The 21,638-nt window shown below is 52.9% G+C and overlaps 2 protein-coding genes across 2 annotated transcripts; both read right to left on the bottom strand.

Annotated features, from left to right (window-relative positions):
* Nucleotides 1-62: 62 nt before the first annotated feature.
* On the bottom strand, nt 63-9,112 carry SMYD5 (SMYD family member 5). The gene is made up of 13 exons (XM_065837851.2): nt 8,932-9,112; nt 8,635-8,743; nt 7,434-7,573; nt 6,574-6,695; nt 5,829-5,898; nt 5,312-5,416; nt 4,525-4,587; nt 4,253-4,323; nt 3,846-3,952; nt 3,135-3,191; nt 2,248-2,342; nt 1,932-2,002; nt 63-1,360 (listed from the first exon to the last, which is right to left on the bottom strand). Exons 1-13 carry the CDS (start codon nt 9,010-9,012, stop codon nt 1,222-1,224), a joined length of 1,230 nt encoding a protein of 409 aa, XP_065693923.2. The 5' UTR covers nt 9,013-9,112; the 3' UTR covers nt 63-1,221.
* A 1,477-nt stretch (nt 9,113-10,589) lies between these two features.
* LOC136100754 (homeobox protein not2-like) lies at nt 10,590-13,391 on the bottom strand. Its single transcript, XM_065836083.2, has 2 exons — nt 13,065-13,391; nt 10,590-12,266 (listed from the first exon to the last, which is right to left on the bottom strand). Exons 1-2 carry the CDS (start codon nt 13,194-13,196, stop codon nt 12,108-12,110), a joined length of 291 nt encoding a protein of 96 aa, XP_065692155.1. The 5' UTR covers nt 13,197-13,391; the 3' UTR covers nt 10,590-12,107.
* Between the last annotated feature and the right edge of the window lie 8,247 nt (nt 13,392-21,638).

Here is a 21,638-nt window from a genome sequence, read left to right as displayed (position 1 = left end):
CCCTGGATCGCAGCGCTTGTCTGCACTCACCTCCCTCCACTTTACCAGTACAAACGACTCTGTCCCGTGTCTCACTGGTCTTGGTTTATTATGAATACTGAAGGGGACACGGCCCCGGGATGGCTGGGGACAAGCAGTGGGGTGGCAGTGATGGTGGTGTCACAGCTGCCCATCTACAGCGTCACGCTCGGTCCCACAATCCAGCTGCCACTGGAAGCGGTGGCAGAAAAACAGCTCCCCAAAATCCAGAAGGACAGGAAAATATCCCGGGTACATCCCCAACCTGTCATTTGGAGCCACGTTCTCCCTCCAGCCACACGGTCCGGACGAGGACAGTGGTGTGACCGCATGGAAGGGATGACAACGCTCGGCTGCCGGTGACATCTCAGTGCAGGGAAGCTCCCAGCACCACACTGTGTCTGTCCCTGGGCATGGCAGCTCCCGCTCGGGCGCATCCTCCTCCCAAAGCGGCCCGGCGGGACAACTCACACTCTGCAAAACTCAAAATAGCTTTTGGGTTTCGGACAGTGACGCTGTGACCTGTGTCGGCTTCGGGCTGGCAACAGCCTGGCGGTGGCTGCGCGGGGCTTGGCGGGACGGGAGGAACCTGCCAGCGTTGGCCCCGCTCAACATCCACCCTCTAAAGTGTCTCTGTCCCACTTGCAAAATCGTTCTGTCCCTCGCTGCTCGCTGAGCCAAGGCATGGAATGGAACATATATACAGACCCCAGCACCTCGGTGTGTAGATAGTGCTTACATAGACATTAAATAGTATCCTCGTGCACAAACACACACTCGCGTTCCCCTCGTCCCTGCAGGGCTGGAAAGGACACGCTCCTCCGTACCCGCGGCCGGCACGGACACAGCGGAGCAGCCTCGGAGATGGCCACGAGGTGACTGTGGTGATGTCCCAGGGGCTGGCAGGACCCTGCTCTCCTCCAGCCTCCCCTGCGAGCACCGGCCAGCCCCTCTGGGGACCGGGATGTGGCAGGGGGGCCACCAACTCACAGCCTGTCCTTGCAGGAAGGACGGGGACAGCCTGACACGCACACACACACACAACACGGCTGGGTGGGAGCAGGGCCTGCCTCCTGCTCCCCCGAGCGCCGTGGCCTCCCACCCGACCCCACAACACAACCCTGTTTCTACTATTAAAGCTGCTGCCTCTCGGAGGAACCTCCCCAGTCTCTTCCCTTTTCCTCTCGGCCAGGGGGGTCAGGATCAAACGTCGGTCATCTCATCCTCCAGCTCGGCATCATCCGTCTCCCCTTCACCCTCCTCCTCCTCGTCTGACGTTACGTCAGCATCATCGGCTTGCACCAGGCACTTGGGGCACGAGCAGGTGAACAAGTAGTTCTCCCTGGAAGAAGGGAAGGAAGGAGAAAGAGTGACGGTGTTGAGCCCAATGCTGCTGCTGGGAAGGGGGTTGGGGACACAGCAGCCAGAAAGGGGCTAAAGATGTTAAACCCAGGTTCAATCATGCTGGGCTCAGGTGGGGTGGAGGAAATCTGTGTGGGGAGGGGGATTTCTGAGTGCTGCAGGGGTGACAGGACACGGTGACCATCAGCAAGAACCCTGACCCTTGAAGGGTGAAGAAGCAAGAGGATGGTCGGTGAGGACAGCAAAGGTTTGCAGGAGCCAACTGCAGAACAGTGAAAGAAAGGGGGTGCCCAAATCCTCGGTCCTGGGGCCTACAACCGGCGACAGGGGACAGCAGGGAGCTCCAGCCTCACAGACAAGTCCCCACACTCTGATGACATGTGGACATAGCCCAAAAGTGCCATGTACTGCCTGTACACCCTGCCAACGAGCACAGCCACACACCAGGGCACGCACAGGTCCCCAACGGGGGGGACACAGCCCACGCTGACTGGTTGGGGGTGCAAAGGGATGCTGTGTGTCCGCCCCAGATTCCTCCAAACAGCCCCTACCTGAGTATCTTGTTGCGGCTGTGTCTGCTCCGCTCCCTCTGACAACAGTCTAAATAACTGATGCAGATTTCCTGTGAGCAAAGAGAATCAGGTTGAACTGAGAATCACTTCCCACAAAGCCAAAGCAGCAGGATTTGTATTGGGGTCATACAGAAACGTGGGGCCTGGCAGCCCCAACACGGGACAAGCTGTGAATTCCTCTGCCAGGACAACGCAAGAGGTACAGGGCTGGGGTCTGTGGGGGACAAAGGGGACACAGCGACCTCCTGCCAAGGTGCGATGCCACCCCACGGTCACCCGGGCCCTGCCGTCTCACCTCTCCTGCCTCGATGTCCTCCAGAGCTGTCAGATGCAGGAGGAAGTTGTTTTCGGGGAAGGATGTCTCAGCATTGGGGATGCAGCTGTGGTTACCTGTGGGGAAGATGGGATGTGGTAGTGAGGGTGTCTCCACGGGAACAGTCAGAGACCCCATGGGGCTCCTGCCTGCCCGTCTGTGTGGCTCAGGCAAACTGGAACCAGTGCCTCCAACTGGGAGGGTTATAGTCTGGCTAAGGATAAGGTAGCATGATGCTGTGGCCACCCATCTGCCCAGGGACACCAGCACAACACTCTCCACTCAGACTGGGGACTCTGGGGTCCAGCAGAGCAGTGTGCAGGGTCAGGGTTGTCCCTTAGAGCCACAAAAATTGCTCAGAGCGAGTGGATCCATTCCTGGATCAACCTCAGGGATGCACAGCACCGCTTTTGCCTCCAGTGCCGGGGGAAGGATGCACAGAGTGGCGCTTTTTCCCGGCTCTGCAGCTCTCCCAGCAGCCAGTCCCCAGGCCCTGCTCATCCCCACTCTGCCGTTAACATTTAGGAGTGAAAGACAACAGCTCCAGGTGAGACATCCCAGGCCAGGCTGGACGGGGCTCTGAGCAACCTGAGCTGGTGAAGATGTCCCTGCTCATGGCAGGGGTGGCACTGGGGGAGCTGGGAAGTTCCCTTCAACACAAACTGTTCTGTGATTCTATGATTTCACAGCTAAATGAGATGCTAGGAGACCCCGAGAGAGCAGCCAGGCCACAGGGCAGAACCCATCACACATTGATGGGAAGCACGAACCCATTTCTCCAGAAGCTTTTAGGTTGAGACAAGCCAGTCTAGCCCAGGACATCCCACTCCCCACTACTCACTTTCCTTCCAAGTCCTTGTGTTACTTACAGCAGCTCTGGAGCACATAGAGACCCGATCCCTCGCAGTTGAGGAACTCTCCTGACTCTGCAGCACAGAGAAGGGGTTAACGCTTTGCATGGGCCGTTCTGGCTCTTTCACACATGCAGCTCATGCTTTTTGGGCACTCATGAAGGGACGTCTGTCAATGCTGAACGCACCAAACCAGTGCCACTTTGGGGGCTGGCTGCTGGAGGGTGATTTCCAGAGCCCACTTCCCTCCCCACTACAAGGGGATGAGGGACACGAAGATTAAGACCAGGTTGGACGGGGCTTTGAGCAACCAGGTCTAGTGGAAAACATCCCTGCTCATGACAGGGGGTTGGACTAGATGAGCTTTTAGGTCCCTTCCAACTTAAACCATTCTCTGACTTACACCCCCAGTCTGAGTGTGCACTCCCTGGCCTGTCCCTGCATCAGGTAAATAAGTGATATAAACGTTTTTGAACGTTGACTGTAAATGGGACTTTTCTGCACAGGATCAGCCCTCCAGACACTCCAACCCACCACAAGTCGTGCTGCCCACAAACTTCGACTTGTCCTATCCATTAGTGAGCCAAAGATAACAGAGATGGTTTGCATGGAGCAGGACGAGCGGGACATCCCTGTCCCCAGTGGGAACCTCACCCAGGCCCTGAACACTGGGAGGAATCTCCTGCAGCAGAAACGCCACCAGGTTCTGCAAACAGCACATGGGCTCACCCTTCTCGATGTCCTTGTAGAGCTGGTCGATGAAGGCGTCCAGCTCCTCTCGCTGCAGCATGGGGAGATCCAGCGCGTCGCAAGCGTGAACCCACTGGCTCAGGGAGCTGTCAGGAAGCAGAGGGACACGGTTACAGCCCCACAGTGCTGTCAGCACATAGTGGGACCTCGCCTGGGGGATCTAAGGGTTACATTTCAGTGGCTCTGAGTGGCCAAGGGCTGGCAGAGGGATGCAAAAGGGTTGGACGAAGCCAAGATGAAGGAATGCTTTTAAATTTGTCTCTCCATCCCCTGTCTTACATCTGAACCCAGCCATTTTCCAGGCCAGCACAGATTTCCAGACTGTACATCCCCTCCACACCAATTCTCCGCTGCCATTGCACGGAGCACCCTGAAAGCCCCATTACCTTGTTCCTATGCCTTGGCCATTGGTCCCAACGAGGGCAAAGAGGGATCGAAAGCCTTCTGGAGTGAACCACTGCACAAGGGAGATGAGAAAGCAGCTAAGCCCAGGCCAGCATGTGCCAGCACCCCACTCTGCAAGAGCCTCAGATCCCACAGGAGGTTTTGGGGAAGCAAGGAAGGGGCAGAGTCCCAGGGGAAGCCTTGGCCTTCAGGGCAGACACAACTGGAGGGTCCTACCATGCTCCCGAGCTCATTGGGAGATGGTTCAACTCACCCTGCTCAGATGTTCGTCGTAAAGGGCTTCGGAGAAAAGCAACCGCAGCAGCTCCAGCTGGCCCTGGCAGGACACGGCGACAGTGTGAGGGTGAGGAGATGGTGCTGGGAGTCAAACCCAGGCTAGAAACATGCGCTAGAAGGCTCAGGAGTCAGGCTCCTCATCCTTCCCTGCAAGGCTGGAGGCTGCTGCCCTCAGAGCAGTGAAAGCCACACGTTTTAGCAGCGAAAGCCACCTACTCAGCAACTAAATATCACCCTCTCCCACCCCAGAGCAGCAGCACCTCCAGCACAGGAATGAGCAGCGTGTCCCGCTGAAGCACCATAGGACAAGAGGAAACGGCCTCAAGCTGCGTCAGGAAAGGTTCGGATTGGATATTAAGAAAAAATTCTTCACGGAGAGGGTCACGAAGCATTGGAAGAGGCTGCCCAGGGCAGTGGTGGAGTCACCATCCCTGGAGGGGTTTAAAAGGCGTTTAGACGAGGTTCTCATGGACATGGATTAGTGCCAGAGATGGGTTATGGTTGGACTTGATGATCCTGAGGGTCTCTTCCAACCAAAACAATTCTAAGACTCCATCAATTGCAAAGCTCTCTGGACAACCTGTTTTGTCTCTGTCAGGTCAGCCAGCCCCTCGTGGGGGGTTTTGTCCCCCCACTTTGAGCCTGGGACTTCCAGTGCCTCCCATCCCAGCTGGAACGGGGCCTCTGCACCCACAGCCTCACAGACACATGCAGGGACAGGACAGGCTCAGGATTCAACACCTCAAGCGCTGCCAAGCTCCTACCTTAAATTTGTCGCCCAGCAGCTTGTGCACAATCTCCTCTTCTTCGTTTGCTGTCTTACTGCAGAACTGGGAGAAGGTCTTGATCCAGGCCTCCTTGTCTTTAGCCTGAAAAAAAAAGAGAACAAGGGAAAGAATTGCACCAACACCACTCTCCTGCCCAGCCAGGAGAGAGGGAGGAGAGGACAAGCCCCGCTGAGCTCAGAGGTATCCAGCCTGCCATCAAGAACCACCAGAAGCAGTTACATGGTAGTTTATTGTGAAAATAAACACTGAGAAAGCAAAGCCAAAGAAACAGAGCCAAAGGAAAGGTTCCAATCTGACTATTTTGGTGGAGAAACAAGGACCTGCTTGGCTCAGGACAGAGGAACCTCCTTTGCTGCCTGCTGTCTCCAGGACCAGGGACCACTAGATGTTGAAATCTCTCCAAGCAGGACCCCAGCAGTCATCGGAGATCAACCCTTGGGAATAACAGCCCCACCAGGATGAGAAAATCTGCGGCTCCAAACTGCAGACGTACCTGTTTGACGGTGGCGACCATTCGGGCCATCAACATGATGCTGGAAGTCTCTGGTGGATAATGCATGTTTCTGAGGGAGAAGAATGATGAAAAGGGATGAGCAGATCAGCACTGATACGGAAATAAAAAGCCGGAGGGAGTCAGAAGCAGCTGCCATGCACGTGGTCAGGGCTTCGCTCATCTATCACACCAAAGCGGCCAGTGCAGCGTCGCTGTGTGGGGATCCAGCACCGCTCCGAGCAAGGAGGAGCCTGCACTCAGAATATCAATAATCCCCCACCATCCCCTTAAACTGAAGCCTGGGTCCTACACAAAGCCCAGGACTGCAACAAGAGCTGGGTTTTGTGACAAGCTGTGAGTCGGGGATGTCACTTCTCCCCTCTGTGCCCATTTTGTCATCTTAAACCAGCGACAGCAACTCATGTACGTGCAGGGGTGACACAAGGATGGGCTGTGGATCTGCAGGAGAACTATGAAACTGCAGGAGTGAGGAACGCACAGCTCAGTGCTTTGTAGCTCTTTACTGGGAGAAAAATAAGAACTGCTGAGCCGCATGTCCAAACCCTTGTGCTGCCAACACAAATTCACCTGCTGCCCAACCAGTTGGGCTGTGTCCCAGGGGCACCACCACCTTCCAGCCACCCCATGCAGGGATGTAAAGCAAGGACAGTCCTCAGGTAATGTCACCCAGCCCAGAAAAGCCACCTCCTCTGCCCGTGGAGCAACGGGCAAGTCGGTTCCCTACCTCCATGCCTCCTGCAGCTTGTTGAGGGGGTGTGTGGGGTCGTCACGAGACGGGCCAAGGCAGAGGATGCGGTGGTACTGCTCCCAGGCGGTCTGCCTGCACTCGGCGCTGCAGTACATCACCTAGAGCGAGGGGCACAGCGCACAGTGTTGGCTACGGCAGCAGGAAAAGTGAGACCACACCTGGAATATTGTGTCCAGTTGTGGCCCCTCAGTTCCAGAAGGACAGGGAACTGCTGGAGAGAGTCCAGCGCAGCCACCAAGATGCTGAAGGGAGTGGAGCATCTCCCGTGGGAGGAAAGGCTGAGGGAGCTGGGGCTCTGGAGCTGGAGAAGAGGACACTGAGGGGTGACCTCATTCATGGTTATCAATATGGAAAGGGTGAGTGCCAGGAGGATGGAGCCAGGCTCTTCTCAGTGATAACCAATGATAAGGCAAGGGGCAATGGGTGCAAACTGGAACACAGGAGGTTCCACTTAAATATGAGAAGAAACTTCTCCCCGGTGAGGGTGTCAGAGCCTGGCCCAGGCTGCCCAGGGAGGTTGTGGAGTCTCCTTCTCTGCAGACATTCAAACCCGCCTGGACACCTTCCTGTGGAACCTCAGCTGGGTATTCCCGCTCTGGTGGGAGGATTGGACTGGATGAGCTTTCGCGGTCCCTTGCAATCCCTGACATTCTGGGATTCTGTGAAAAGAGGGTCCTAGGCCCAGCTGCGCCCCTTCTCTGACCATCTCAGCCCCAGCTCTTTAGCCATCGCGATGCAGAAAGGAAAGACACCCATCTCAGGGCAGCGCTGGGGTAGGTGCTGTAAAGGAACTGGTGACCCCAACAAGAACATTGCCCCTCCCAGTAGCCCCGTACCTGGCAGCGGGGACACTGCTGGTGCAGGTCCTTGCGGATGCCGCACTGCTCGGGGTGAGGCAGCACCAGCGAGCTGTTCCCCAGCAGCCGCTGGGCATTTTCCTCCGCTGACTCCAAAGCCCGCAGGCAGTGATCACAGGCTGCGGGGAGATGAGACGGACAGACGACACAGTGAGCAAAGCAAAGGGACCAGGGCAAGGCAGCCTGACTGGTACCAACATCATCTCCGAGCTGGAGGCACCAGTCTCTTACAGCCCCATTGGAAAGATCATTCAGGCTGGACACAAGGAAGAAATTGTTGGCCCTGAGGGTGGTGAGAGCCTGGCCCAGGTTGCCCAGAGATGTGGTGGCTGAACCATCCCTGCAGACATCTCAGGCCAGGCTGGACGGGGCTCTGAGCAACCTGAGCTGGTGAAGACAGAATCATAAAATCACAGAATCATTTCAGTTGGAAGAGACACTCAGGATCATGAGTCCAACCATAACCTAACTCTGCCACTAAACCATGGCCCTAACAACCTCATCTAAATGCTTTTTAAACCCCTCCAGGGATGGTGACTCCACCACTGCCCTGGGCAGCCTGTTCCAATGCCCCACAGCCCTTTCTGTGAAGATTTTTTTCCTAATATCCAATCTAAACCTTCCCTGGCAAAATAACTGGATGAGCTTTGAGGGTCTCTTCCAGCCTAAACTATTCTGTGATTCCATGATCATTTCTGCTGCAGTTTAACCCCCCAGCTCTGTAGCACTGGGACACATTCAAGGGACACACGATGCCAAGTGTCCCCATGTTGCTGACCTGTGATGGAGCTCAGCACACAGCATGGTCTCGGTAGAACAAAAAAGTTGAGAATCCTGCTCTCAAAACCCTTGTTTTTTGTTCTGATGCCTCTGGAGAGCGCTGCCACCTCTGCGGGCTGCACCCTGCTGTGGGGAGGTGGGGATAAGACCCACACCATTAAAAAATCGGAGTTCCAAGCGATGGTGGCACATGATGCTTTTCACCAGGGTTGACACCACTCACCATCCCTCGCAGGACCTTGTCACTCGTCACCAGTGCATTCAGCGCAGAGGCAGCGATGGCAGCAGGGGGTGACAACCAAACCTAAACCCAAACCCGCTCCTCACAACCCGGGCAGGTCCCCCAGGTCCCCTCCCCGGGGCAGGTGACAGGGACGCGCGGCCACCACCCTCCCCTCACCTCGGTAGTTGTACAGGGCGTTCCAGAGGAACTGCGACGAGACCACCGGCCTCTCCACGAACACAGTTTCCCCTTTGCGGATGTTCTTGGTGGCGAATAAACCTTTTCCCTGCCGGGGGAGAGCGCTGGGTCAGGGAGCGAAGCCGAAACCCACCCGGCGGCTGAGGAAACCCCCCGCCCCGCCTGAGGGGAGGCTGCCGGGCTTTATATCACCCCTTTTTCCCCGTCAAAATTTTCTTTGCTGAAGCATGAGGGAAGGGAAGGAACCCCCGCGGCGGAGGGGCCGGCCGGGCTCACCTTGGCGCTGCTGATGAACCGCGCTTCAGCCGCAGCCCCGGCCCCGGCGGCGCCGCACACGTTCCCCGCCGCGGCCGCCATCTTCGGGCGGCGACTTCCAACTCTGACCCGCCCGGGGCGGGCAGCGCCTCTTCCTCTTCCTCCTCCTCTTTTTTCCTCCTCCTCCCTCACGAAGATGGCGATCGATTCACCGCTCCGGGGTCCGCGCCCGCCATCCCCCCCCACCTCAGCCCCGCGGCGGGAGAGGCGCGGCCGCCATCTTGTCCCTCCCTCAGCCCCCTGCCACCCTCCAAAAACATCGCCAAAATCCACAGCCACGCAAGAAAAAAAACGGATAAGACGAACAAAAATGTTTTAGAAACCCCTGGGCATAATGTAGCAAGACCAGGCGTAATGTAACAGAAACCTAACAGAGAAACAACAGCTCTGTAGAGACTGGACGTGATGCGAAGCGGGATGCCCTTGGCTTGCAAGCTGCGAAAGCGGGATGTTCTGAAGAGAAGCTGCTAAATTAATGTACACTGTGATTAAGTTGCAAAAGACGTACCCATCATTAGCCAATGGACATTACAAGTGCTTTCTAACCACCTGCAAAACGGGATTTTTTTCAAGTTTTAGATCCTTCTGCATGACAAGAGGGAGACAGAAGATTAAATGATAACATTGTCTAGAAGCAGAGTGCTTATATTTAACTGATAATTGATAGACGTATTGCTAGCAAGAAACTAAACAATTATAACTAACGTAACGAATTATTTCTTAGTATAGATGTCTGTCAAAACTTCCAAAAATTGTAATGCATATGCAATAATTATGTGAATATAAACAACCTGAGAGCATCCAGTCATTGGCGCACTTAGGGAGGATGATCCCCAGTGCTCCCCAGCACCGATAAAATAAAGAATGCCCAAAACTGGCCCAGCTTTCCCAAAAAAACCTTCAAAACATGCCAACTTGGCCTCTGCACCATCACTACCTCCTGCTAGATTGCCTGCAACCGCCTAAATTCCACGAACACATGTGTTTAGTTGTATTTACTAATTCACACAGTGCCCGTTCAGCCTCCGACTTACTTTTCATCAACCAGGCGGGCTTGGGAATACGGGAAGATTTAATATTTGGGGTGTTTTGTGTCACTAGATGTCACTGTCGGCTCATGGCAGGGACACCATTGTTGTAATAATTGCATTACAGGTCCTGTTTTTTAAGGTTTTGGTGTTTTATCCATAGAGCATCAGCTTGAGTTGTGGCCGGACCAGCAACACTTCAAAGCATCTTTTGTGTCCATGAACAAACCCCGGTGCCCACAATATTTGTTATAGACATTATGTTTCTTTCTATAAATATATTAATAGCTCTATCTCTGCAGGAACTAGGACAGGTTACCAATCAGTTTAAAAAAAAACCACCTTTTTCCCTGCATTTGTGTTGTCAAAAATGCTTTATTAAGAAAAAAAGAAACAAACCTCAAACTTTTGGGAAGGATGAAAACACACTGGCGGCTTTTGTTAATTTCCATGGGAAATTTTAAAGAGAGTAGTTAGAAATGTGTGTTCCTGAGGGCTTTTTTTGGACGGAGGTTTTCAGCCGATCTCTTCGAAAGCACTTGCTCCACTTCAGATATTGAAGCTTGAGATGAGCGCACAGGTTTACAGGCAAACACACAAGTGTGGGGAAAAAAAACCCTGCTTTCATATTTGCATTGGCATGTCAGGAATGAAAACATGCGAGAGAAGAAATCACCCTTTTGTGAGTTCTGCTGTTAGAAAGCAGCCATTGCTTTTTAACAAGGGTCTTATTAGTAGGAGAAAAAGGTGCGTTTTCCTCTTTTTTTCTCCATTTCCTCAGAAACACAGCCAAAAGGATCAATAACCCAGCTGTGGGACAAGAAGCCACAGAGGCATCGCTGCCTGCTCGGAAACCATGGAGCTGCCCAACCCTCCCTCGCCCAGCCAGCCCCATCTCTTTTTAAAATACGCTAATTTTTATTAACAAACAAAGCAAATAAATAAGTGACACTTAATTAAGGAAAAAAGTTATTTCTATAAATAACAATATTAAAGTGATATACAGTGTTCTGTGTCAGAGAGAGGCAATAATTTATGCTGAGCCGACGGGACGTGGCGCCTGGTACCCTGGGCAGACTAAAGATGGGAGGTGACAGCCGGAGGTGACATCCCAAGTGGTGGCAACCTGGCCTAAGAGCACAGAGCTGCTCACACACAGCCGGGGACCCTTGAGTGCTTCATCCCAGCACCTCAAAAATCCTCCCACCCTCCAGAAACACAAGCGTGAGCTCCATCGGGCGGTTCCAGATGTGCTTGCCGAATGCTCCAGGTGCCGTTTCCCGTGGCACCTGGATGGATAATGAGGAGCGAACAGAGCGGCTGCCGTCTGGGCCAGAATGGGCACATCTGGACGAGGGGCAGGGGGTCGTCTGAAGCACCAGAGGTGTTAGAAATCTGCTTTTTTCCTCTAACAGCCTCGATCCCCGCACCTGAGCCAGCCCGAGTGCCTCGTTCCGCACGCACACCTCGCAATAAGGCAATGCCAGAAGGCAGAGACCCACCGGGTTCTGCCCTCTGGGTTTGAGAAGCCAAAACAAAGGCACAAATAACACCAAGGCACAGGACAGGAGGAGGCACTTCTGTTCAGGGGCAGGATCAGACCCTGATCATCTTATTGCAAGAGTACTGACAGCCTGCAGGTGGGAGCAAAGGGCTTTCAAGTTTTCTTTTTTTGTTTGTTTTGTTGTGATCTAAGCATCAAACGTGGGAGTCAAGGGTTGATTCTTGCACAGGAGGACACAACCAAACGCAAGTGACCCCGTGTTTGAATGTCCTTCAGATTGATTGTCACCCCAACCTCTCTGCTGGGAACTTGGTGTGTCCTGGTGCTTCAAGAGCCAACAGGACATCACATGCCTTGCTATAGCTATGGCAACATCAAGGACAGCCAGCCTGGTGATGAAACCCCTGGGAATTATGGCACACGGCTACCAAATAAAATATTTAGGGGGTTCTTCCCAGCCAGCTGCAGTTTGTCCTGTAGCTCCAACTCTCAGATCGAGAGCACAAAGTCTCACTTGGACCAAAGACGCACAGACGCGCTTGCATCCCCGGTATCTCCAGCAAGTAGACACAGCTGAAAAAAAAACAAGCAACAGTGGCAGCTGTTTAAAGCTCAACGTCCACAGTGTCCTCCTCATGGTCCTTGATGTCCGTGGAGTCCGCGCTGGCCGGCTGGATCACCCCAAACTGGGACAGCTTGGCCGCCTTCTGCTCCATGCTCTGCTTCCTCCATTTGATCCTGCGGTTCTGGAACCAGACTTTCACCTGGCGGGGAAACAGCACCAACAGCTTAGCACAAGGTCACCAGGAGCCCCTTTCCCACCTACCCCCTGCTCCCTGTGCTTCTCACACCCTCCATGACTCCCCCAAACTGCCCTTGCTTTGCTCTCCCTTTCCTCCAGCTGAATTTGGATCCCACCACACCAAACCATGTGGCTCCTCCTCTCCACAATAAATAAGCAGTTTTCAGTGGGAAGGGCAGAAACATACTGGGAAGATCAGAAAAAAATAATCCAGTGTCATAAAATGACATTTAAAGCATAAAGTCTCTCTGGAGGATCTTAACAATGTAGATACACTAGTCCAACCCAAGCTGGACTCTAAAGCAAGGAGGTTCATGCTCCTAAACGCTTTTTGTTTCACTTCATGGATTAAGAATCACAGAATCCCAGCCTGGCTGGGGTTGAAGTGACCTCTGGTGATCATCCAGTCCAACCCACCTGCTAACGCAGGGTCACCAGATCACACAGGTCAGTCCAGGTGGGCTTGAATGTCTCCAAAGGAGACTCCACAACCTCTCTGGGCAGCCTGGGCCAGGCTCTGGCACCTCCCAGCAAAGAAGTTTCTCCTCATATTCAGACAGAACCTCCTATGCTTCAGTCTGAAGGATGAAAAGGATGTTCGTATTCCTAAACCATCCAAACCCATCTTGCATCCCCTCCGGCCATGTGGTTTCAACAGCATCTTGCAGCGGGGAGCCCAATGGGTCACATCCTCCTCCCCCTGCAGGGGAACCACCACAGATCAACCCCTGACCTGGGATCTACATCCCCCATTTCTTACCTGAGTCTCCGTGAGATGCAGCGTTGCGGCCAGGTCGACCCTCTCCGTGCCCACCATGTACTGCTGCTTGAGGAACTCTTGCTCCAGCCGCTCCAGCTGCTCGGGCTTGAAGACTGTCCGGACCCTCTTCATCTTGCAGGGCCCCCCGGACCTCCAGGGCACAGCAGGGCCCAGTGAGTTGGCCCCTACGCAGTGAGACAACTCCAGACCTGCAAGAAAGAAGCAGCAGTTGAAGGGGTCTCTGCATATTTGAGGATGTTCCTCCAGCCGCAGTGATGTGCCAAACGCAGTTTGCTTCAGCTGGAGCTGAAATCCAAATGCTTTATAAAGGGGGCTGGGAGAAAGTAGCACCAAAAAGCAGGGATGTCTCTACCCTGTCCCTATCTATATCATCTTATTTAGGTTCCATTTCCCACAAAAGGTTGGACCAGATGATCTTTTGAGGTCCCTTACAAGCTATTCTATGATTTTGCCCATAGACACAACCTAGGAGATGTGTAGTGAGACCCAAAGAAGTCACCACTCAATGAGGTGAGCAGGGTCTGATCTCCATCTGTACAGGATCTTTGTAACAGAATAATAAAGAGCTGCTGTACACAAAGATCTCATCTCTGTCTCAAGAAGCCCCTAATCACAAGTGTGTAAAGGTTGGGGGAGTTCACTCCATGCTGATGCCAGGTTTTACCCTTCCCTTGGCACCTGTGGGCAGCCAGTGCCCAGGAGAAGACACAACCTGGCAGACGGGCTTGATGAGTAGTCACCAGCCCTTGTGCAGTTTCCCATCCTGGAGCTTAGTCCTTCGGTCTCAGTAGGTTCAACTGGTCCATAAAGTTGTGCAGAGGCATTAGCAGGACTAACAAGTGGATCTGGTCTCAGTCTCCTACCTAGTTGTGGCCTGATGAGAACCACAATTACCTAATTAACATACAATACAACACCAGCAGTGTCCCAGGACTGGCTGGCACCAACCTAAGAGCCGTATCTGCTTTGCAAAGCCCTCATGGTGCCAGCACAGACTGTGAGTCACACACATCTCCATGTACAAAACCACCTCGAAGACCCCCCAGGAGCCACAGGGCTCATCCCAGCCAGCTCTGTTCTCCTGAAAGACCTTCAGACCTTCTCTCCAGCCAGGTCTCACTGCCAGGAGACCTGCGGAGCAGAGACACCACAGTTGAGGGCTGAGGAAAGGCAAAAAATCCCTCTGCAGCCCCCAAGGCTGGTTCTGGAGTCACAACATGCACAGAAACAGTAGCACAGGCTTTGCCCATATGAGTGTGGAGCACTGGAAGGATGGCTGAGCCCCTCCTGCTCAATGCCAAAAGCCACTGGATAGAATCATAGAATCATTTTGGTTGGAAAATACCTCAAGATCATAGAGTCCAACCATAAGCCACCCCTGGCACTGCCCAATGTCCCTGAGAACCTCATCTCTGTGTATTTTAAACCCCTCCAGGGATGGTGACTCCAGCACTGCCCTGGGCAGCCTGTTCCAATGCCCCACAGCCCTTTGGGGAAGAAATTGTTCCCCACATCCAACCTCAACCTCCCCTGGCGCAACTCGAGGCCGTTTCCTCTGCTCCTGGCGCTTGTTCCTGGGGAGCAGAGCCCGACCCCCCTGGCTCCAAGCTCCTTTCAGGCAGTTCAGAGATCAGAAGGTCTCCCCTCAGCTCCTGTTCTCCAGCTGAACCCCCCAGCTCCCTCAGCCGCTCCCATCACACTCGTGCTCCAGCCCCTCACCAGCTCCGTTCCCTTCTCTCCACTCGCTCCAGCACCTCAAGGCCTTTCTTGGCATGAGGGGCCCAAAACCGAACACAGTGTGAGGGACTCTGCTCGTGTCCTGAGCCCCAGCAAGACCCCGGACAGCAGAACCTGCCTGCAGAGGTGACACAACAAACATCTCCAGGGATCACAGCACAGCCAGGAAGGTGTTAGGAACCAGATAAGGCCAGCACTGGGATTTGTCTGATGGTGCCTCAGCTTTTCCCCTGCCAACACCTGAGCACACGCTCGACTTGCAGGAAGAATCCTCCAGTACAGCCAGCAGGACCGTTCTGGGTGGAAAACGTTTTAGGGAAGATGGATTTGCAGCATCAGGCCATTAATGCTCCCCACCGAAACCTCAGCCCCATCCCAGATCTGCTTTGAGCAGCCGTTGGATTCAACAGATTTATCTACATCACATCAAGCCACGTTTCTTTAACTTTTACAGAAATACTCTACATAATGATGCCAATTCACACCCGTGACTTGTCTCTCTTCTAGTGACTGATGTTGTCATGTGCTCCAGGCACAAACAGGCACCTCGACCTACTTCATTTCATTAATTTGGTGTCAGTTCTGTGCATGTTTAAGGATTTGTGGGATGGAGACCTGACAGCTTAACAGACATAATTGCACTTTAAACTATTTCCATCATTAAAATAATTTCACCCATCACATATTTTTTCTATGTTAATACCCAGATAATAGCAAGTGTAATTTTAAACATTAAATACTTTGTGGAAATAGCTTTGCAAATTGTTTAACTATATTTTCCTACCTGTACATTGGATATAATACATAAATTAAAGCACAACTATGCAGATGCTGTCTCATAAAAGAATGAATAGATTAAAGTCATTCTAAGTAGTTTAAAAAAAAAAAAATCAAGAGTAGCAAATACTTCTGGTATCGGATGTTTTGGCTACCAGGATCAAACCAAGAGTTCCTGATACAAGGAAAATCCGTGCTTGGCTGCAGGATTTACCTGGGCAACAAGATCAGGCTCTGAATGCTACAAAGATAATTTAGATGTCAAGAAAAGCACCTACCCTGAGCAGAGGCACTGCGTTAAATCAGAGGAGTAATTTTGCTTATAAAATTTACAATTGTCAGTAACAACAGAGCCTGATGGATTGGCCGGTATCACCCAACACCACTGCGTCAATTTTACCCACGGATTAACAACAAATAACTTTTTCCTTGGGTGCTTTTGCCCTAAAACCAGACAGTTTTTGGAGCCGGCTGCTGTGAAATACTCAGCATTTACATTTCTGTGAATGGTCCCAGGGAGAGCAAAACTACAGCTGGACCAGGGCAGCTTTGGGAGGAGGTGAAATGGGGGAGAAATCACTTGTGGAGCTGGAGTTTTGGGAAAGTACAGCAGGTTTTTGGAAGCATGGTGAAAACACGGGCATTTCTGGGAGAGGAAAAGCAAAATAAAGGCAAAGCAGCCCTTAAAATGGACGTGGGGGCACACGGGGAGATGGGACAACTGTCCCCGATCTAAAACCTTCCACTCAAGCCAAGCCTGAAAGATGCAAATTGTGTTATTGGGGTATCACTTCACCCAGTCATTAATTGTTATGGATAAATGGATAATGTTAATTATCGGTTACTACAGAAGGCAAATATAATTATGAAGAAATTCTTCCCCCCAGCCATTATATCCCACAGCCCTAACCCAACTCTTCACCCTGGCGTGGGTTGAGAGGCTGCAAAAAGTGAAACTACAACCGGAGGGGAAAATAAAATAAAATGATCACATTTTTGGTGACTCAAAGCCCCGTTTTCCAGCGCGGGGGCCACCATGTCCAGTCTCCCCTCTCTGTCCCCCCAGGCCCCCTTCGATAAGTCCCCGCTCCCCCGCGCCGCGCCCGCCGGGCGCAGCCCCCCGGTCCCAGCTCACCTGCGCCGCCCCGCCCGGCCGCGGCCCAACCCCATCCCCAGCTCCAGCCGCCGGGCAGCGGCCCCAGCCCCGGCCCCGGCCCGGGGCCCGATCCCGCCGCGGGCCAGCGCGGGGTTGGCGGCGGAGCGGGGGCGTTGGCGGGGCCGCGGCGCGGCGGGTCCCGGGCGAGAAGCGCTTCGATGTGGAACGGCGTCTTGGAGGGCGGCGGGGCGGGCTGGGGGCTGCGCAGCATGGCCGGGCCGGTGGGGCGGCTGCCGCCACCGCCGGCTTATATGGAGGGTGAGGTGGGCTGGGATGAACCGCGCTCCTATGCAAAACGGTGGAGGGGGGGCGGAAGGGGACTGCCCCTGGCCCCGCGAGTCTGCAGCGGCACCCCCAGCGATACCCCCACGCACAGCCCCACTGACACCCCTTCTTCCACACTGACATCCCCACTGACACCACTTGTTACACCGACACCCCTTCTTCCACACTGACATCCCCACTGACACGCCTTCTTCTCCACCAGCACTACTTTTTACACCCCACCAACACCCCTTCTTCCTTCCAGCTCCCCTTCTTCCCCACATGTCCCCTGCATGGACATCCCTCCTTCTACACCAACACCCCCACAGACACCCCTTTTTCCCCACTGACACCTTTCCCACCAACACCCCCATGGACACCCCTTCTCCCCCACTGACACCCCAACTGGCATCACTCTTCCCCACCATCTCCTCCATGGACATCACAGAATCTTTTCAGTTGGAAGAGATCCTCAGGAGCATTGAGTCAAACCATAACCTAACTCTAGCACATCCCTCCTTCCATGCCAGGTGCCACCCCTCCTTCCATCCCAACACCCCATAGACACCCCTCCTTCCCTGCTGGTGACCCCACTGACACCCACCTGAACACCCATATCTTCCCCTATAGGCACCTGAGCTCCTTCCCCGTGAATCCCAACACCCGTTCCTTCCTCACAGACACCCACACCAACATCTACTGTGCCATGGAAATTTAACTGTTGGTCTGGTTTGGGTGACATCCCAGTGTGACACCCCAGGTAGGGTGCGATGGGAGCTGTGGGTGCCATGTACACCTCACCGAGGGGAATTGCAGCCCTGCACATGCACAAACTGCCCTGCTCACGTCTCCACAAGCACCAAATGAGCACCTAAAATTCACTCCGATTTACGCAAACACAGAGAAATCCCCAAAACGGAGTCTCCAGGTTAATAAAGGCGGAGAAAAAATCCCCCCGGGCTTAATAACCCAACATTAAATGCATGCATGGGTGAGCTGTCCTCACCTAGTAAATCCTGCCTTAAATTTGTGCCATTTAAAGTTTCTTTTCACTGCCCAAGCCCTAGAAATAGACCACGTTATAAATGAGCATCTCTATATTTTTTGAGCATTTCAAAGCAAATGGAAATGACGGGAATGCAGGGGCAGGATTATCCCGCTCGCAAGGAAGCACCCTGGTGATGGCATCGGGAACTTGGGGAAGAGGATGCCCGCAGGAGACAAAAGAGTCCCTCGAGTTTGCCTTTAAAACACTTCTTTTTTCTTTCTTTCTCCCATTTAGCATCCTGTCTTCCACGGCAGCTTCAAAAATAAGTGAATAAATACAGCTGCTGCTTTATTGCTGCTTATCCAAACAGCCAGCCCCAGTCCCGCCGCCGTGTAACTTTGTGCTTAATTGAAATCACACGTTCAAAGCTGAAAAAGGGCTGAACCCTGTTCCCCTCCTCCCCAAAAAAACCTCTCCACTGAGAAATAAAATCATCCACAGAGATTCACAGCATCTGGGTTTGCCTGGGTTGAAATATGGGTGGATTGAAACACGGGTGGATTGAAATATGGATGTGGATTAAAACGCAAATGTTGTTGCACAAGTTTCTGATTTGTTGTATTAAAATCCTGTTAAATCTCTCAGTTATATTTTTCATCTTTACAATAGGTCGTGGCTCTCACTGTATTTTGGGAATAGTTCATTTGGGAAGAGGTGCTGGAGATGCTCTGGTTATTAAGGGAGAAGTTTTACGTTGCGGGAACCATCGAGCAGGGGGTTACGGGGAGAAGGACGGACAGACGGACAGACAGCGAGACGGAGGGACGGACAACCAGCCACAAAACCCCGGTTGACTTTTCCGAAGCCGCTGCCTAATGACGCGAGCCCTTTCCCATTAGTACTGTGTGCTCAGCTAATGCATTTTGCTCGGAAAGCTGGAAATTTTCACTCGCTGGTAATGACTTGGGAAATGTAGCACCCAGGAGCCACAACCACCCGCTCCATCTGCTCCCAGAAAAGGGGATTTTGGCAGGGGAGATGAAAGGATGGACCCTGATCCCCTTTATTTTTGTTAATTGTTATTTGTGGGGGGTTTTTTGTTTTTTTTTTAAATTTTCATTTTAGTCCGGTTTTGTTTTCCAAGAGCGCAAGAAATAAAAGGAGCGAGTGAGGTGGTTTCTTAAGGGGGCAAAACCCAAAAATCCTACCAACAAAACAACAACAACAACAAAAGCCCCCAGCCCTTTGTAAACATCCCCCCTGAGCAAAGGGAAGGGGGTGAAAAGCATTTCCTGATAACTCCATTAAAGAATGAGGCTGCATTAACATTCCAAGTACCTCGACAAGAGATGAAAGTGGGGAACTTGAGCTCAGCCTCTCCCTTGCTCCAGATGTTATTATGGGCTCCCTGAAAGCTTTTTTTATTTCTCTCTTTTTGCCCAGAGACAAAGATGTTGCCTACTTCAAACGGGGCTAATTGATGCTAATGACTATCAGATAGAGTGGGGGCCCTTGTTCCCCCCTGCAAAGGGGAAAGAGAGAGCGCATTTTACAATCCCCCCATAGAAAACTCTTCAGGTTGCTGCTTTGGGGATTTTCTTTCTCTCTGGTGGCTGCTTTTTCTCCTCCTCTCCCCCCTCTTCATCTTTTCCGTCCCCCTTTCTCCTGGGCACCCCGCAGCTCTGGCTTGTTCGCCCATGAGAAATTTCACACCTCGCCCCCATCGCTTGGGGAGACTTTGGGCTCCATTTCCATCCCTCTCCCAAAGTCGCAAAAACCCATCCCAGGGGGCGAGAAGAAGTTGGCGGAAATTTCCCCAAACCCCACACGTGAAAAACGTGACGGGGATTTGTATTTTGTGTGCTTGAGTCCTTCTGCAAGTGGGAAAACATCTTCTCCACCCAAGAGCATCTTTTGGGATTAGGGAGAAGATGGATCCCAGGGCTCCTGTTGCTGATTAGACAGGTGTGCTTGCGCTCATTAGGGTAACTAACTCAGTACCGCCAACATAACGAGTCTGAAATCATGATCTCATGCCTTTTACTCTTAAAAAAAAGGCTTAAAAATGGGATTTGGAACACTAGCTTTTAGCTTTGTGTCAGATTTCCACAGCCGTTTCTCCTGGGATAATCCATTGTAATAATAAATAATAATCCATAATACAAAGGCAACGAGGAACATCTTCAAACCACATGGCTCCCAGAGCTGGTGATTTGCCCCTTCCCAGCCGGATCCCATGGAATACCATGGGGAGAGGGGAATAGGGGTTCATCTTCACTGCAAAGAAACAACGTCCCCTTTGCCTTCTGCATCCTCGACACCTCACGGGGTCCCATTAGTAGCCCCAAACTGGGGTGAGGACGGGAGCGGTGACACAACACTGTGTGTGCTCTGAGCGCATCACACGGCAATGGGAGACGGGGTTACAGGTGGCAAGAGCCTGGCTAGTCCTATATGTCCCTTGTTATAGGTGGCAAGAGCACAGCGAGCCCCATATGTCCCCTGTTGTAGGTGATAAGGTCCCAGCCAGCTCAGTACATTCCCCTATGAGAGGCCACCAGCTCTGGGCAAATAGTCATAGAATCATTTTGCTTGAAAGACACCCTCAAGATCATCAAGTCCAACTCTTAACCCAACACTGGCACTAAACCGTGTCCCTAAGAACGTCATCTACATGTCTTTTAAATGCTTTTATTTTTTAATACTAATCTGAGCTCGCAGGTACTTTTCAGCCCAGTGCTCCCCAGTTTGAACCACTGCCCAAGCACTGGATGTGCCACAAAAGTACTGTGCTGGTGGCAGCGTGGGGTGGACATCAGGGTTTGGGAACATAAGAGTTTCGCCCAAGAAGGCCATGCCGAACATCAACAAGGGGTGATGATTTTAAATTAAAGAGGGGAGATTTAGGCTGGACACCAGGAAGAAATTGTTGGCCCTGAGGGTGGTGAGAGCCTGGCCCAGGTTGGCCAGAGAGGTGGTGGATGAAGCATCCCTGGAGACATCCCAGGCCAGGCTGGACGGGGCTCTGAGCAACCTGAGCTGGTGAAGATGTCCCTGCTCATGGCAGGGGGGGCACTGGGGGAGCTGGGAAGGTCCCTTCAACCCAAACCGTTCCATGATTCTACAACCAGTTTGGGGAGGCGATAGCCCGGCTCCCCTCTCCCCTCCATCCCTATTACCCCTGATTGGCAAAACTCTTGGGGAGCTGATTCAACATGTTCATGTAATGGAAAATTAACTCTGCAAAACCCTTTCAGCTGGGGGGTGTGGGTGGGGGGAGGCAGAGGTCAGCATGTCCCTCCCCAGCCCCAGACAGCCAATACACACCCCAGCCGCCCTTCAGACACTGCTCCCAGCTGCATTGTCAGGTTAATTTGGGATAATGGCCTGCAAAGCACCTCAGCCCCATCCAGGTCTCATTAGCACTTGATAATATCAAGCATCCTGAGGAATTGCGGCTCTTCCCCCTCCTCCCCAGGTCACGGAGCCCTGTGCCCAGCCGGAGTGTCCCTGGCGATGGGGGCAGGACCTGCTGCTCTCCATTGCCCAACCTGTGGGGCAAAGCACCTCTCCCCCCACAGCCTGGGGCTTTCCAGTGATTTGTCACCCAGGTTGGTATTTCCAGACAAGG

This window comes from Patagioenas fasciata, chromosome 4 (assembly GCF_037038585.1).
Source record: "Patagioenas fasciata isolate bPatFas1 chromosome 4, bPatFas1.hap1, whole genome shotgun sequence".
NCBI lineage: Eukaryota > Metazoa > Chordata > Aves > Columbiformes > Columbidae > Patagioenas > Patagioenas fasciata.
Note: the sequence above shows the minus strand (reverse complement) of the source record. Positions and strands in the feature narration are given on the sequence as shown.

Coding starts and splice junctions, on each gene's coding strand:
- SMYD5 (XM_065837851.2), bottom strand. CDS start 9,012: ATGGCGGCCGCGGCGGGGAACGTGTGCGGCGCCGCCGGGGCCGGGGCT. Junction 3,953..4,252: donor GGCCAAGGCATAGGAACAAG/GTAATGGGGCTT, acceptor GCTTCCTGACAG/CTCCCTGAGCCAGTGGGTTC. Junction 3,192..3,845: donor CTACAAGGACATCGAGAAGG/GTGAGCCCATGT, acceptor TCTGTGCTGCAG/AGTCAGGAGAGTTCCTCAAC.
- LOC136100754 (XM_065836083.2), bottom strand. CDS start 13,196: ATGAAGAGGGTCCGGACAGTCTTCAAGCCCGAGCAGCTGGAGCGGCTG. Junction 12,267..13,064: donor TGCATCTCACGGAGACTCAG/GTAAGAAATGGG, acceptor TTTCCCCGCCAG/GTGAAAGTCTGGTTCCAGAA.